Source organism: Centroberyx affinis, unplaced genomic scaffold (assembly GCF_046629955.1).
Source record: "Centroberyx affinis isolate AG114_WGS23_722 - 3 ecotype Tasmania unplaced genomic scaffold, CSIRO-AGI_Caff_v1 ptg005445l_1, whole genome shotgun sequence".
Lineage (NCBI taxonomy): Eukaryota > Metazoa > Chordata > Actinopteri > Beryciformes > Berycidae > Centroberyx > Centroberyx affinis.
In genome coordinates this window covers 50,118-68,305 of record NW_027282725.1, presented here as the reverse complement: position 1 = coordinate 68,305, position 18,188 = coordinate 50,118, and the positions used below count along the sequence as shown (strand labels likewise).

The 18,188-nt window shown below is 40.9% G+C and overlaps 1 protein-coding gene across 3 annotated transcripts; it reads left to right on the top strand.

Moving 5' to 3' along the window:
- Positions 1-1,698: 1,698 nt before the first annotated feature.
- mak (male germ cell-associated kinase) lies at positions 1,699-18,178 on the top strand. 3 transcript variants are annotated; one of them, XM_071546783.1, is made up of 15 exons: positions 1,699-1,715; positions 4,168-4,530; positions 5,818-5,872; positions 6,221-6,342; positions 7,000-7,079; positions 8,334-8,466; positions 8,571-8,742; positions 9,764-9,931; positions 11,179-11,421; positions 11,721-11,926; positions 12,568-12,707; positions 13,617-13,763; positions 15,960-16,079; positions 16,516-16,611; positions 16,959-18,178. In XM_071546783.1, exons 2-15 carry the CDS (start codon positions 4,427-4,429, stop codon positions 17,117-17,119), a joined length of 1,947 nt encoding a protein of 648 aa, XP_071402884.1. In that variant the 5' UTR covers positions 1,699-1,715; positions 4,168-4,426; the 3' UTR covers positions 17,120-18,178. The 3 variants fall into 3 exon arrangements, with proteins under 3 accessions (XP_071402884.1, XP_071402883.1, XP_071402885.1); XM_071546782.1 differs by having other exon boundaries at positions 11,718-11,926; XM_071546784.1 differs by lacking the exon at positions 16,516-16,611 and having other exon boundaries at positions 11,718-11,926.
- The last annotated feature ends 10 nt before the right edge of the window (positions 18,179-18,188 follow it).

The window sequence follows — 18,188 nt, the reverse complement described above, 5'->3', positions numbered from 1 at the left end:
GTGAGTGTGACCCGTGTTCCCCCCTTTCCTCGTGGTGTGCAGTGGTGTGGTTTCCCAACCGGCCGACCGACGACAAGCCTCGCTGTGGCTAATGAGCGTGATAATCCTCTTAGACCGTAATTATACTCGTTATCCCCCCTCCCTCTGCGACTTGGCACGGGTTTATAGCCTACCTGGTTCAAGTGTACGCAGACTACCCCCCCCCCCCCCTTCACACACACGCACACACACACGCACACACACGCACACACGGGCGAAAAAAAGGCGACAGTGACAGATGGGAAGGACGTCTTGACCAGGTTGGAATTTACAGTGGTCCTGGGTCAGTCAGGCATGAGGAGTGAAAGGTTTAATGCTCATAGAACATAAAACAGGTCAAAAGATCATAATTTCAGTGAACCACCGAAGACTCTCAGCTCGACCACATCCCGTAACATTGCTTCTACACCAGGGGTGACGTGATTATATTTTTATATTTTTATATCATAGGCCTATTGTTTCTCTCAGTTGACGAATAGGATATTCAGTTTCGCAAGTTAGTGGTTAAGGCTATTCTATTCTATTCTATGTTGAACAACTGACTTGGGTAAAATAATATTTGAACAGCTTCAAATGTTTGAACTTCTTGAGATGTATTTGGTTTACATGTCTTCACGTGTTCATTAATCGCTATGTAGCCCTGCAGCTCCATCTATTGGTAAAGCCCTTGACTTGCTACTGAGACCAGAGAGGCGGTGGCCTACAGTAGAGAGCACTCACTCTGCCTCTATTTCCGGGGACCACAAACGTCATCGAAACACTGCGACCAGAGTCTGCTTTGGAAAAGTGGTGAGATATAGCCAACTGTGGCAGACATCTTCCATTAAAAACATCTAAGCTTCATTTGGACCAAATTGCACACAAGAAGTTGATAAAAACAACTTTGTTTCGGGTCGGTTGCTATGGTAACGGATATGCTGATGTGGCCTAGATGATAAACTGCAGGAGGAGAGTGTTAATCAGACCTAAAGATGGGCTAGTTTTTCAGAATCAAAATCAAAATCAGAAAAGTTGTATTAGTATGACAGATAGTATAGGCGACTGTTGCTAACGCCGCCATGGATATAGGAGTTTATATGTATGCAGGTAAAATCACGTTTGTACATGGATGACAGAATAGGCCTATTAACAGATAGACTTTAACAGAACAAAATAAATCAAAATAAACAAACACACACAAAAACACTGGTCAATATTCATCTTCATCAGCTACTTTGTTACATAAATAGCCTAGGCTATATCATTTGCATAGGCTATCAATTGTATGGATCTTTTCTTAATCTGTTTGGGCCTGGAAGCTATTGATTCTGTCAATTCTTTGGGAAATGGGCCTTCAGGAAATATTGGACAGGGAGAGATTGATGTCAATGTAAAAGACAAAATAATCAAATTTTCAATCTCATTTGTGTGCAGTGCGAAATTTTCACACTCCATCAATCCCATCCACTGAAACACAGATTATGCTAGGACAACAAATCCCACAAAGCATTGCGCCCTCACACACGGTCACCTGGAAGCTTGTAGCGTCTCGTTTGTGTGTCTGTTTCCATGGGGAGCAGTCACACGCACGCACACACCTTATCGCAGCAGCTAGATTACTACTTGAATTTTATCTGAAGAAACTTTATGCTATCAGCAGGCCCAGACAACAGCCGAGGAGAGGAACACCCGAAACGGTGAGTTGAAGAAAATGAGAGAAATAATGAAGTGAGGGCGAAAGAGATGAATTGTTTACAGAAAGATCGTTGAGGAACAGAACTGTCAAAGCCGAGACGTCAAACACAAATGCCTCTTTTACGTTTCTGTTTTCTTATTTTCTGATAGGCTACACTGCTAATATAATTTAGATAGCCTATCATTATAGTTACTATAATAGTAGCCTACGCCTCTACAATACTGCATGTTTGTTTTATGAATACTTGTGTAAATAGTTTGATCCAAGTGGATTAATGGCTACTGTGCTTGATATGTTATTTATATGAGTTTCTATCATATGGGACATTGAAGATGTTATATGGCTAGTATTGGGTAGAACAAAAATGTATTCTTTTATTTATTTTACCTTACAGTGAAAAACAAAAAACAAACAAACCAACAAAACATCTTTCCCTACAGTTGCAAATATCTGGTTTACAAGTAGCCTAATCATATTTTAAAGTTGATAGTTAAATCTAAATGACTAGCCTGTTACTTCCCCCTGTGTGGGTCCATGTGTGTATATGTGTGACTATAGCTGACCTTGAATAGCTTCTTAATGTCATGTGGCCTGGATTCAATTTAGTAATTCCCTTTAAGTCCCTCCACAACAGCTTGCCATATGTGAAAGCTGAGTGGGGGTCAGCAATCTGTTACACTGGCCTCACTACTTTCCTTATTGTCTCAATGAGCCCCGGCTATCAAGCAGGTACTAAAATGTAGGGAAAGCATTTCTAATATGCAATGAAAATAAAGATGAATGTAAAAATCTATGTAGTGCAGTGTGTGAAAAGGATTAGCAATCATTAAATCAAACATCAAACAATTAATCTACATGAGTTTAATGGCTGTAACGGATGTTTCATTTATTGCATAAGGATGAAGACTCATAAACAGCACAGTCCAGTTTGTGTCTGGAGATTCTGTTTGGAAGGGTATTCCTGGCCCAATTTAATTAAAAAGCACTAATCTCATTTGTCTAGCTTGCCTTGGCTGTCCTCGACTGTATTTACTTTGCCTTCAATACAGCAGGCTGATACTCAAGGATAGAAACTCAGCTTGATTGAAACGGTATGCAGATGGAAGACAAACCCTGACATCCTAATGCACTAAATCTTGAAGGTGCATCGCTACCTATATTGCTTAAACCAGTTCTATATATTTCATTATTATTTGCAACTGATGCTCATAACCATTAACCTTTGTTGTAAAAGCCAAATGGCCAAAGCAAATATTGTCCAGTGGGATTAATCACAGAAAGACTTCATGTATTCAACTTTAACAATTAGAAACTGCATGTGTTATGGGTATGGAATGTACACAGTATCACAGTGTGAATGCTGTGGTCCAGGGTCTAATACCCCATTGCTGGAGTGTCCTGGAGTACAATTTTGGGTGCCACCACAACTGTTCATATTCAGCCTGGGACTCCCATGTCATTCCAAGATGAAGATAGAAGATAGAAGCTGTAGATAGCTTTCCAGTCTAAACAATGTGCAGCAGATTTCCATACCAGACACAACATTTGTGCAGGAATTGAGAAACCTGTCCCAAGGTTCAATTAATCGAAAAGTATCAAAATCACAATATTGACTACTTCAATTTTCATGTTGCAAGAGATTGCATTTTTTTCCCCAAAAGGTGTGTCAGATAGTCTCCTAAGCATAATATCCTGTTGAAATGTAAAATGTAAAGAATGCATCTATCTATCTATCTATCTATCTATCTGTCGGTCTGTCTGTCTGTCTGTCTGTCTGTCTGTCTGTCTGTCTGTCTGTCTATCTAACAAAGTATTAAAATACATATTGCTAAGTAAGTAAGAAAAAACTATAGACTATAAGAAAAAACATAAAACTAATAGTAAGATTTCTATTAGGCCCCAACATGACTGTCCACATTTGTCCTTGGTGTCTCATGCACAAACAAAACATGCAGTAAGCTCTAAAAGCCAGCTCCACCTTAACCAAGTCTGTTTTTTCCCAAAGTTCTCCGGCAGGGTCATTTGGCTAAACACGTAACACAACAGTCTGATCACTGTGCCCCGTGGCGTCAATCAGATCCTATTGCCAGGCACTGGGCAGGGCGCTTGGGGAGGTAGCGGGTGCCGGTAAGCATGACGGTGATGTAACATCCTATTTACATCCCCGTTGGCCTAATCTGCCTGTGTCATCTCCCTTGGGTGGCCATGTCGGAGCCTCCGACTAGTATAACACACACACATCTAATCCTGCTCACCGCTTGTTCACTGAGGAAAAATAGGGAGCATTCCTAGTTTTTCTTTGTCCTCAGATCTCTAAACACGCTTGCTTTTTGTGAGGATTTTCAGAAGTGGGTAAGGCCTCCAACTGGAATCAGTTGTGTGATTTTGTGCATTTCTAGTTGAAATGTCTGTATCTGCTGCTGATGATGTTCATTTCTTCACTATCATTGAAGGTTTGTAAGGACACAGTGTCCGGCTGACCTGTCAGGATCAGGAGTGAAGAATGGATCAGTTACCTACAAGATGTTTTCTGAACTTCAAGAATTAATGGCCATTTCGACATATTGATCAACTTAAAATCCTCTCTCCTTGGAAAGAACAATCAGAGACAAACGGAGACAGAACACTTCCTTCAGCAAAAGAGGAACAACTGGAACTGAACAGTCGATCAATGAATCAAACATCGATGAGCTGATAGCACCGTCCTGAGAGATGATGAACCGCTACACCACCCTGAAGCAGCTGGGTGACGGCACCTACGGCAGCGTGCTAATGGGGAGAAGCAACGAGTCTGGAGAACTGGTGGCTATCAAGAGGTGAGGAGGCTGAATACCATCCAACCCATTAGACTTTAGGTTTTTATCAGTTTCTCTCCCAGTGTATGGAACCATTGCAGCTTGATATAAAATGCAATGAGATCTTTGTATATACACATTTGTATATACACAAATGTATGTGTATTTGGGTAAGTGAATGCTTAAAAAATTGAAATTTGAACTGTAGAAGGTCAAATCATGGTATGAAGTGGAGTAAATCTGGTCATTCTTGCCTAATGAACATCCCATGTATTTATGATTTTCTGGGTTTGAGTCTGTCTCAAACTTTTTTTTTTCAAATTTCATCTCCAATCTTTGCTCCCTCTCTCCACTACATGCTATTTTGCAAAGCAGAGGTGCGTTAAAAACTATTAAAAAAATGGAAATGTGTTGCACTTGCAGTACTTTCCCTGGATAATACGTAAAGTGTCTTAGCCACTAAATTAACTGACATAATAAAAACAAACAAGGTCAAAGCGAAGTCTAACCTTACTTCAGGTTTCCACCCCCATCACCAAGGCAAACAAACTGGCTTACAAGCCTTTGTTTCAACAGCGTGGCAGCAGGGTTCAATAATGGATGAGGTGCCTGGGAGATGCCTCCACCGGCTGATAGGTTGGTTACCATGCAAGACAATGCGTGTGGTGACGGTGAAAGGGAGTGAAAGTGCAGGGGCGTGTCGGGTTGCCGCCGGTGCGGACGGGACGAGCGAAGCTGGCAGCGTCCCAGAGAGGAGGAAGAAGATATCAGCATGTTACTCTTACATAATTCCAGATGGAGGTGGAATAATGTTGCTCAGAGAAGATTAGCTTTCGCAAAGGTGTCCCATATACCAGGTGGCGTGTTTGTGTGAGTGTGTGTGTATGTGGGTGTGTGTTTTTAATGTACATAGCAACACACACTGTTATGAAATGGACATGTCAATCTCAAGTGCCAAGCCATATATTTTCACTGCATTCAAGGGGAATGTATTGATGGTAAAGCTATACATTTTGGAATACAAAAGAGATGTTATAATTATTACCATTTCATTACCAAAGAAGAAGATCTAAAGGGGGGACTACAAGCTATGGGGCTTTCCTCATGAAATGAAATAAGATGAAATTACATATGACTCAAAGGAGGTGAATTATTAATGGAGACACACAAAGGAATTTAGTAAAGATAGCTCCATTATGTTGGGTGAGGTGTAATGTATACGGCCCGCAAATGTGATCTCTTTTATCTCTTCAGTTTCTGTATGTCTGATGTATTCTATGCACTGATGACCGCCTTTGTCTTTCATAGGATGAAGAGGAAGTTTTACTCATGGGAAGAGTGTATGAACTTGAGAGAGGTGAAGGTAAGGATGGTGATTCATTGGGCAGTTTGGGGGGAAATGTATATGGACCCTTATTATGTAATAGCAATGCAATAATGAGATGTTACATTATCCAGTAATGTATTACATTATGAGGTTTTATTACATTTTCAACTAATTTAGAGGGACATGTTATTATATTTTGAAGTTACTACATTATCCAACAGATATTACAATACCGTTTCATCTTAAACAGTATTCCTGCTATCTGGCCTTTTTGAGTCATAACTATAATATTGTAATGGCATTGTGTAATAAACCTGCAATTACATGTACAACATTGCATATAGCACCATTCATCTTGCCTTTTCCCATGATGTGCTGCACCAGTCGCTGAAGAAGCTGAACCATGCGAATGTGGTGAAACTGAAGGAGGTGATCAGGGAGAACGATCACCTCTACTTTGTCTTTGAGTACATGAAGGAGAACCTCTACCAGCTTATGAAAGACAGGTAGGAAGAGGAAAATCACACTTCTCACTGCAAAGCTTTGGACAAGGTGCAGAAACACAGTGGCTTTCTGGTTTGGCATCATTCCCATGGCACAGAGTGTCCGAATGTCAACATCAGGTCAGGACTTCCCCCAACTGGATCAAAAGCTAGACAAACAAACTGGGTGAATTTACCTCCCTACCTTGAACAGACACCGTCAAAACAAATAACAAGTATCAAGCCTTACTAGCATTGTCAAGGCTGGCTGGATATTTCTGTAACATGGAGAACCCAGATAACATAATCATGTTTTCACATTCCCACAGGCCTGCGTCTCCTTTGTACACAGCTACTACCTAACTAACGGCTTCTCTTGGGGGAAGCCCTGCTGGTTTTGCCAGTTTGGGAACTGTTGGAAACACTGGGTGCACACTGCACATGCACACTGCTGGGTTTCTCCTGTGGGAGAAGGCAAGAAGCAGGAGGGGTGAAAGATATCAGTCGAGGAAGCCACAATGTTTTACACCTAGTCCATTTCATTGTTATATGCACTTTTTCATGTATGCTTTGCTTTTTTTTTGCATATTTATCCAATTGATGTATGTTGTAGACAAACAAATTATTATTTATTTGAAGATTAGCAGGCTCATGAGGACTCTGTCGATTTTATATTTGCAGAAACAAATTGTTCCCTGAATCAGTGATAAGAAACATAAGCTTTCAGATTTTACAAGGCCTGTCATTTATTCATAAACATGGTAGGTACACCGGTCGCTTTACGCCTCACAGTCGCATGAGAGTGGATGCACACTACAAGATTCCCTGAACGATTATCAAATATCAAATTACTGTCCAATATTTAAGTTCAGAATTCTGTGAATTTATATGGGATGGCCAAATTGGGGATAAATAAATCTTGTAGTTTGTGAACTCTCCATAACTGTCCTGTCTCAACAATCTCACCTTATTCTCTGGCTTGTATTGTTGCGGTGAATGGATGTGTGGATACCTCATATGTATGCAAGTTTCTGCTGAAAACACAAATAACAGTCTTCAGAATAAATTGAATCAGATGCGATAGTATTGGATCAGAAGAAAAAGATGCATAGACCAGGAAGTTTAAAAAAGAAAAAGAAAACTGTGGATGGTGGTTCACGAGCCCATGCCCATGTTTCCACACGTCCAATGGGAATGCATGTACTTTTCCGGGCTCCTCTTTCTTATAACTGGTTTTCTTTCCTTTCTGTTTCTTTACCATTTTCCCTCCTACTTTTTCTCATTTGGTCTGCTGTTAGGGAGAATAAGATGTTCACAGAGAATGAAATTAGGAACATCTTGTTTCAAGTGCTCTCTGGGTTGGCTTTTGTACACAAGCATGGTAAGCTGCTTTGCTCTGTCCTTTATCTGTTCAATAGAGTAGCATGACTTGTAGCTTGTTGGTCTGGGCATGTTTCATGTTGCAAAACGTCTTTTCTGTTTCTACAGTTGAGTGTGTGCATGTATAGTATAGTAGCCTATATATAATATGCTTGTGTAACGCATGTACTGTATATGGGACTCTATTTCACTCTGTATGACCACTTACAGTATGTGTGTTCATGTGCTTACATACATTCAAGTGAAACCTGGCTCAAAATATATTTGAATATGACTTCAAACATTCCAACATCATGAGGTATACTTGATTTATTATCCCAGACATTTCAACAGCTAATGCTTTTCACTGAAAAAGAAAGAGGAAATTTGCGTTTTTGCTAGTAGTCATGCAAATGCAAGTTATTCAAATCATGTTTTGCACAATCCTGTTCATCAGTGTTTCTCCCAAAAATGTTTTGAAGCAGAGGAAAAGACTTTAAAATAGCATTTCGACTATATGACATTAAGATGCTCCTTTAAAACCAATTGAAACAAAATTGCTTTAGGACAGGTGGCAGCTTCTCTATGGACAGTGGTCCACCTTCTGCTATGCAGTAGTGGCAGAAACACTAACATGCATGTTACCCTTTCTCCAGGTTTCTTCCACCGGGACATGAAGCCAGAGAATCTGCTGTGTATGGGTCCAGAACTGGTCAAAATAGCAGATTTCGGTCTGGCCAGGGAGATCCGCTCCAGACCCCCCTACACAGACTACGTCTCAACCAGATGGTGAGCATCTCAGTCTCATTTTCCTGTGTGCATGTAAGTGTGTATGCATGCTGCTGTGTGCCTGTATGTATTTGTTAATATTCATGTGTGTGTTCTCTGTGCAGGTACCGTGCTCCAGAGGTCCTGCTCAGGTCGTCTACCTACAGCTCTCCCATTGACCTGTGGGCCGTGGGCTGCATCATGGCCGAGCTCTACACTCTCCGACCGCTCTTCCCTGGGAACAGCGAAGTGGACGAGATCTTTAAGATCTGCCAGGTCCTGGGCACTGTCAAGAAGGTGAGAGGTAGAAATGAAAACAAAATCATCTTGACTTTAGCAGTTGATGCCTCTTATTGAGGGGAAAAAATGGCTTAAATTTTTGCATTTAGGGTTTGAATGATACATATTCCAAACTTAGACTTCGAATGAATAGGACCAGAGAATAAAAGGACCAACTTACTGCACAAAAAGCAAGTCGTCTACCTCTGAGTCTCTAACTTATTGAAGCCATGCGGTGCTCAAATGTTAGAGACAAATGTGTGATAGGTTTATCATACATAAGTAAGTAGCAAGTGAGCCTTGTTGAGCTGATGTTGCTCATAGGACAGGACCATGGCTCCTCTGTCTGTGGTGTGAATTCAAGGCCAGTGATCTGTTCTTTATAGTACACATAGGTCATGAAATTTGCATTTCAGATACATTATTGTGCATGGATCATGAAAAATTCATTAACCTACAAGAGGTGGCAAGTCTCATGTAGGTTTATGAATATTTTATGATCTATGTTTATAATTGTATTGGTGGCTCATCCATCAAAGCAACCATTGATGCTGATCAGCTGTGTTCAGATGGCTGGTGTTGGATTTCTCCTGCATCGTTATACATCGTCTACACAGAGCGGGCATATGTTATGTACACTCACAGGGCAAAATGATCTGTCTGAAACAAAGATATCTAATCTAGACCTATGTTACTCTAATTGCCATTGATCTATGGTTGCAAAGTGTCTTCTTTTACACCGATCCACAAGCCTGATCTACTCTGTTTTCTCGTTTGATTGCCATGTTCTACATTGGTCTTAAACAGCACAGAATAAACTATTTCTCTTTACTGAGGAGATGCTTTAAAAACCACTTATAAAGTTGAGCATCCCATACATTTACTTTTTTCTGAACTTTAACAGTGGCATGGAAGCTTAAAATTAGAAAACATTTCCAAAATGTAAATATTCTAAACACAAATGGTAGCCAAACAAACAAACAAACAAACGGCTCAATCTGTAAATTTAAAATAAACATCTGAATGTCTCTTCTGTCAGTCCGATTGGCCGGAGGGCTACCAGTTGGCTTCAGCTATGAACTTTCGCTTCCCCCAATGTGTGCCCACCCACCTGAAGACCCTCATCCCTAACGCCAGCAACGAGGCTATCGCCCTGATGAAGGACCTGCTGCAGTGGGACCCCAAAAAAAGACCCACCGCTGTGCAGGTAGGCTACATCAGCAGTGGGGTCTATCACTGAAAGTCAAGCTAAATTCCTAAGAAATGAAAACAGAATAATGAATATTCTTTGATTCCTTGTGAGTAGCCACAGCGATAAATGATTTTCAACTTTTGCACATTAAGTGCTTTGGCTTATTTTCTTTAAAACTGACTCTACCCTTGACTCCAATGGGCACCTTCTTTAGCCCACAATTGTTTTTAGATAGTTACTGTAAAATAAAGCAATGGCACATTCTGGTACCCTCTCCCAACTTACTAGGGTCTGGGGATCCTTAGATTGTGGTTGAGAAAGAGTTTTTCTCTTTCTGTTGAGCTAAATGTTGTTTTTTCCACTTAAAGGCGAAGTAGCAAGAATGTCAGTGTGCTTGTACTTGTGATTCTTTTTCAAGTTTTTCTTTCAAGTGTACTTGAAAGGGGAAACCTGGGAACCTGGGACAACCAAGGGTGTCTAAGCTAGTAATTCTACTATTTCATCTGCCAGTTTGCAGAATCAGGGGAATTCATCTTTAAGGATCCTCTGCAAAATCCTTCACCATTTGGACATATATCTGTAGACTTTTAGACTAACACTTAAGAAACGTCTCTGACCTTAGAGAAGCAATTTTCATTGCAGTACAGCACACTCCACAACAGATAGGCTGTAGTCCCAGTCCTGAGATTGCATCAGCATCCTAATTCCAATCATTTTAAGTGGTGCTAAAGCCATGCTTCATCCCCTGTCCTACATGGGGCCAGTGCGTCATGATCTACCTCTGCTGGTGAGTCATTCACGCATATTATAGCCTGAACCATCACATGGTTATTACACATTATATAATTATACATAATTTCCACACCAGTAAGACAGTTTGATTACTCTGTGGGCCTTGAGTAGGAAACACCTTTCCAGTGGGAGTGACCGGGCTTTTCCATCCTCTACTTACCAGGTCCTCAGGTGTCTTGGTTCTGTTAGGATCAACATCTAATTTAGCTTATTTTTAGGAATCAATTTTGCTTCATTCCATCTACATAGGGAGTAATCAAGCCCTTGATTCTAGTTTTATTGAAGATTGAAGATATCTCATTTGTGCTCAGAATATTTAAAGTGATCACAGAACATTACATCACCAGAGAATTGCTGTTTTTGAAAGTTACCTTCACACTCCTCTCCTCTCCTCTCCTCTCCTCTCCTCTCCTCTCCTCTCCTCTCCTCTCCTCTCCTCTCCTCTCCTCTCCTCTCTGCTGTGTTTCTAGGCCCTGCGTTACCCGTACTTCCAGGTAGGCCAGGTGTTAGGGCCTCGCCCTCAGAGCCAGGAGGTCAGGAAGGTCCAGGCCAAGCCCCTGGCCCAGAGCCAGGCCTCCGAGCCCAAGGCAGAAATCCAGCTTTCTTCATCGGAGTCCAAAGCCTCCTCTTCCTCCTCCAGACTCCACCAGCAGCCCCTTCAGCAGATCCCCTTACCCCAAGAGGAGGGTAAACTGGGGGGTCATAGCCAAACGGTGAGTGTCTCTACACCAAGCAGAGCCTGATTGATTGTGTTTCATTTTCATTTAAACTTTGGAGGGACCCTGGCTCATGAAAACATACAGGCTCTCTTGTCAGGATCCGCCAGAAATAGAAATAGGCCATTTTGGCTTCTGACCGAAATTGTAGACTGGATGTATCCTCTCCTGAGAAGTCAGAGTTGTTGGACAAAGCGAGAAGCGAGGGAGAGGGAGTTAAGTAGAAAAAGCGGATTTTATTATTCCAAACTTGACCGTGTTTTGCGCACTTAATGTACCGTCTTGTTCTACAGAAGGCGGTGTCGCTGGGCAGTGAGAACAGCGTTGGCGGCGGTGGGACAGGGGGGCTGAAGAGCGGCCGTCGTCGCTGGGGCCAGACGGTGGCCAGGACCTCAGACAGCTGGGAGGAATCCGACCCCTCGGAAACCGCCGCCTCCCACTCCAAGAAACCCAGCCTGGGGAACGCAGAGGAGGAGAGGAGCCACAAGGAGCACCGCCCACAGTAAGGCCTGTAATATCTTGGCAGGAGTACATTGGCAATTTGACAAATATTCAAGTATCCACTCACGAGAAAGTTTTTACTGATTAGTGTATTTTTTGTATTAGTTGTTGCTGTTTATTAAAAATAATTCAGTGTTGGATCTATATGTCTCGTGCATTCTGCATAATTCAGTAGTAGGTAGTGAGTAGTGGAGCATGTTTTACGGTCATATTTTTTATACATCTACATATTGCTACTTTTATACATTTACATATGCACATGCTACTTTTTTCTTTCCTTTTAGTCCTTCCCCTTGTTCACAGGCCCAGCCTGAAAAAGAGAGCTTCACCTGTGTTTTGGGCTTCATGTCCACCAGGCTTCCATTACAGTGTCCACCTTTTTTTTCAGATTCTTTACAATGGAGGGGATGCATTGTTGACAACCCAGAAAGCAAATCATGTTTTCAGTAATCTAAAAGAGTTTAAACGTGTTTCAAATGTAGCAATAGACTGACTTGCTTTAAACAAAGTTTGATATTGTCCTATAGAACAGCAGGAGTCACAGTTAGGATTTTCCCAGGCAGCTGCTAAATACTGTTTGCTAAAAATGAGGTGCTTGGTGGGCACAGGCTCTTAACCGTCTGGTTCCTCCTTCTTTTTCAGATCTAAAGAGCAGAAACCGCTGTATTCCTTCAGCACAGTTACCAAGCTACCCAGCAATGTCAAGATCGGCCAAACAGACTGCAGTCTCCCAGGATCCTCTGCACGGCAGCACTATCTCAGTCAGTCACGATACCTGCCTGGTAGGACTGCATGACTAATAAAAGCCTATAAGGTTATGTTTATGATTGCAAAAAGATCACTTTAACTTACAGTTTGCATAATGTGATTTATATTCACCGTTTTTGCATCTCTATTTCTGGTTATGTCATTTTTCCCCTCTTAAGTTCAGCCTCTATTCTGTTGGGTTCATACAGTCATGGGAAACCTGAAAACAATGTGTTTTCCATGGTAACTGGAAATGATACACATCCAAAACATTTTGAAAATCCCATGAAAATGTATTCATAATCTTTGTTTTAGCTGGGTCAGCTGGTTTAATATCAAGCTTGGCTGCTGGTAGATGTAATTGCCTTAGAAAACATAGCCTTTATAACAAATTTCCTAAATGATAGTTGTTGCTAGCACAAAAAAACCTCAGAAATTCAAACCAGCTGTTCAACAATAGTAATTGAACTATTTGTAATGGAATAATCGTGGCTAATTATGGAAATTGATGGTAAAATGTGTAGGAATCCTAATGGAGAGGCATTAGGGGGCATTTAACGCCCACTTTCATATGATCCTTCAGTTTTTCCTTTCTCTCAGTTGCCCTCTAATTCTATTATTAAATGCCTCATTGCTAATTTCAAATCCCCTGTAGTGATTTGTAATGCAACCAGCACTGTAAATGATCCCATTTACATCCACCACATAAGGACCACCATCCTAATATCAAGTTGCACCCCTTTTTGAAAAATCCATGTCAACTGTCTCAAGGCTTAAAATGCCTTATTCAACCTGCCTCCTCCCCTTTGTCTACATTCTCTTTTAATGATTTAAATTTATTCAATCACCTGCAGTCACCTGGTCAGTCAGTTTCATGAAAAAGCTGGTGGTTCTAGTATGTTGTACACTCAGCTTTTCATCACATCATGTCTGTTGCCTCAAAGGGTTGATTGGAAAGAACCAGACTCCTTCAGCGGATAAAGAGTTGAGTGGTGTCACACTGCGAGACCTGTGGGACAGCTCCTCCACCACTATAAATAAACCTCTTGCTCCTATTGGGGGAGGATTATCAGTCACCAGAGCCAACCCAGGTAAGCACTGCTGCTGTCTGATGCAGAGGACTGAGCCCCGGTTTGCCCTCAGATTTGGCTCACGTTAACAAAATCATATCAAACAAAACTACTGACTTATTTAAAATCTAAATTGTGTGTTCCCCTCAAGACTAAAGGGTAATTGCACAGCAGGGCTTGTTGAGTCTCCCCAGTGTAGGAAAGTGAAAGAATTGAGCAACTTCTGTCCCAGCATATTCAAGAAAATAATTTTGCCTCCCAGTTTTCCCTGAGTAAGGAAGAACTACAAGTAGCCTTAAAAACAGACCCAGAACACAAGATAATTAAGATAAATGAAGAGGTTCTTGTAAAGTATTCTAATAAACAGTATTTACCTACTATATTGCCCAGTTAGGTGTATGAGTATTTCACTCTATTTCATGTCTATTTTACCCCTAAATTTAGGTTGGGCAGTATTAATTCAGCGACATAAATTATGAGTAATCCCCATTTTGCCCTGTAGGAGAAACTGGGCTACTGTCAGTGTCACGTATTGTTGCATAATTTGACACTGCGCTCCGGTGTGACACAAAGGCCCTAAATGCTAATGATGCGGCTAATGCCTTTGGTTTGACTGATCAGTAGTTACGGGGCCACGGACAAAGCAGTGTTTGGAGTGAGCCTAAGTGTCTGCGACTTTGGAGACGGGAGACCTCTATAATTCATTTGTCATGTAGACTGTCACACAATACGGGCCCCTGCCGTGCTCCCTCCTTCTCTCTCTCTTATTCTGTGTCTCTGTCTCTTTCTTTCTCTCTGTCGCTCCCTCTCCATGGCTTATTCATGAGGTTAAGACTGTTGGTGTAAGATCAAGTGTCCCTTAAATGGCTCCCGACTGCCCCCCCCTGCGCACACTCGTCCCACCCCACCACACCGATGTTTGTTTTGAGTTAACTTATTACTCATGAATACGAGTTATCATGAAAATCTTTAGGCCATCCTCTACTTTGTCTTTTCCCTCTTTCTCTTAGCAAATAAGATCTTTTCCATTGAGACGATAAGACTGGTAGCAGCTTCATCTGTGTGCCATGTGTTTAATTAATGTGAAACAGTGCATGCAAAATGTCAGTTTATCCCTATCATATTTGTGACAAGTCTGCTCTATATATCTGCTCTTTTCCTCTGTAAGTTTTTCTCATCCATTTCTATTTTCCTTATTCTTCTTTCCTTTCTGATTGCATGCACATCCCCACCTCTTCTTTCTTCTGCTACACTAGAAGAGAGTGCCTCTAAAGCTATGGATAGCCCATCAGAGAAAACTGTTGTTAAAGAGAGAATACTGGAGAAAATTGATCCCTCCAAAGGTATTTCAATGAGATGACTGCATGTTAACTGTCATTTATCAACCTGTTATCATAATTAACTCGTTTTCATTGTTAGCTGTCATATTGCTTTGTTCCTATTAGAAATGGACATCATTCATAATATAAACATTGTATTTGTACAATGTGTTATAGTTTATTGCATTGGTACAGTTTTTAATTTCCCTGCTTCGTCTTCTATGAGATATTACTCATGCAAAAGCACTTTTCTGAGCAAAACATTGCAGTTAATTGCCAGTAGAATTGCTTGAGGGTAAAGGGAGATAAACTAACAACCAGCATGGCGGCTGATGCAACAGGCTCCAGGTATTCAGCCAACAAGTTAACATGTGAAAGAAGCCAGCTGGTTAAGCCTCTGCAGGAGAGGAGAGTCCAAATACACACTTTAACCTGAGAACTAAGAACCCCAGTTGCTAAATAGATGGTAAATTGCACTAGAACCTCAATGTCTTCATAAGGGAACAATGGGGCATTTGACTAATTATACTGATAACCATCTGTGACCGTTGGGTGAGTTGGATCGATGGTGTCGCTTGGCGAAGCTGAATGACTTAAATCACTTAGCTATTCATCTGTTGGGATCCTCATTAGCTGTTGCACACACAGTAGCTACCTGACACAAATTCACATAAATTACTACTATCAATCAAGCCGTGCATTTATGTATGAGTGCATAAGTGTGGGAACATCTGCTGTTAGGTGTGTGTTTCATTTTTATTCATTTGTATGATTTCATATCCTAAATATTTCACATGATTTTAGTTTAGATGAAGTGCATTGTAAGCCCATGCTGTCTGAGGGTGTGACATTGAAATAAAAAAATAAAATAACAGACTCACTCTATCTTTTCTTTCAGGGAACTTTGTGAGCACCAAGTACAACCTCTCCAGTGGTTTAATCCCCTCTTTCCAAAAGAAAGAGGTGGGATCAGTGGGGCAGAGGATCCAGCTTGCCCCTTTGGCTGGCCAGCACACAAGTAAGCTTTTATTTCATCGATGTAAATCCAAGAAAATTACGTGTTTATCAATTCCCCAGATGATGCTTTTAGCCAGATAACTTCAAAAATACATTGGTGCTTTCAGTGGAAAATCTCAAAAAAAATATGACAAGCATTTTTTAAATATACAATGTATTTGGCATGGATCTTCTCACCTTTCAGAACAGCTAACACCAATAATGAAAAAAAATGCCTTTCATACATTTTCCCAGTATCTGTTCGATTGCACTCTGTATTTGCATTACTGCTCAGTGATTGATCGTCTGCACCTAGACCATAATGCCATGTCTGAGTAGTCTTTCTGCTTCCTGCTATTCTGTTTCCCATCCATTCAAATCTATTTCTCTCTTGGAATATTTCCATCCGAACCCTCACTCGCTGTCACTACATTTTTCCTCTCTCGTCATCCTTTCAGTCAATCTTTCTTCTTCTCCTGATAACATAAAAGACAAACCAAAGTCTACAAAGCCCAAGTCCTTAACCAACTCATCTTTGAGTGAAAATAATGAAGGTAATGTGTGTTTATGTGTGTGTGTGTGTGTGTGTGTGTGAAGCTATATGCATCTGTCAACTAATTACTCTGTTTTTTTTAAGCAAAACAAAATACTTTTTTGACTTTGCTTTTACTAAAAATAGGAACCTCTGTTTTATCACTAGTTTTGCAATGCTTCTCCTTTGTTTTATCTTGACTTTTGGTGCTTTTATTTTGAAGTGTGTCTCCTTATTTTTAGTTATTATGAAAATGCCTTCAACTGCTTATAAAACATGTTGTTAAACCAGATAGATGGATAAATAGATGGATATGTAGATATATAGACAGACTGATTGATTGACTGACTGGTTGCCATGTTGTTCCAGACTATGAGGGGTGGAAGAGGAGGGCAGACCGGACCCAGATGAAGGGGAGCAGCTACTCTGCGCTGGGGAAAACCTCTGGGAACCTCCTGACCCGAGCTCCTGCCATACAGCCCGTCCACGGCAGGGTGGACTGGGCATCCAAATACGGCGGCAATCGGTAGTCCAGGGAGGAAAATAACGCAAACCCAGCTGCTTGTCGCATTATGCTGCCTAACTATAAGCATCTTGAGTTAAGAAAGATAATCCTGAGCGAGGAGGAATAACCACGTTCAGCTCAAATCTGGAGGAAATGACGTAAACATAGTTTCCTGTCCAGATGTGTTGCCTGAAGCACATTACATCAAGAAACATGTGAAGCAAAACCAGAAGGCTCTATGGTTCAAACTCAAATATGGTGGCAACTGGTAGTTCATGGAGGAAATGATGCAAGGAAATGATGAACCTTTACTGACTGCAGCAAATACTGTGACTGTGAGAGTCTCTTACTGGTCCAGTAACCAGGTTAACATAGACCTAGCTTCATGTTTATCAAATGTATTGCCTCCCTCAAATTACATAGAAATGGATTATTTAATCCTACTGTTAGGAGTTTCAAACTTTTTCAACTCAAGTATGAATGCAAGATGATGTAGTTTTGGATGCGTTACAATGATTTAAACCTAACCAGCATGGGAGCAGACCTAACCAGTGTATGAACATTTAGAAAGTACTGATGCCTGCCATTGAAATCATCTTTGGGAAAGATGTGATGCATGTTCTTTGAAGATCAGCAGGAGACATTTTTCATGACTTTGACACACTTGCATTATTTTGTTTTGTGAGCAAACCTAATGTGTAGGATCTCCTGTACATATACTGTACATGGAACATCTACATTTGGAGATGTCATGGTTGACATGATGCTGAATCAAGATTGACACTGTGTAAGACAATCCCACTGTATTCCTGAGGGCAACTGAGCTCACTGGATCTGGTGGGAGCCAATTCTAGTGTAGTGACTAGATATTCTTCCTAGATTTTAAATATAAGCATAGCTCATACATTTTTTTTTTACTCTAGTACTCTTTTTATTGTCAGGTGTGCTATTGTTTTACTACCCATGACAAAGCATAAAAAGTCATTAATTCACTGTTCCTGCCCCGCTATTTTCCTTCTGCTTTTATTTACCATAGATGAGGCAAAAAAAAACTTGTTTAATGGCTTTGAGAATGATTATTTAGTTACACTGCT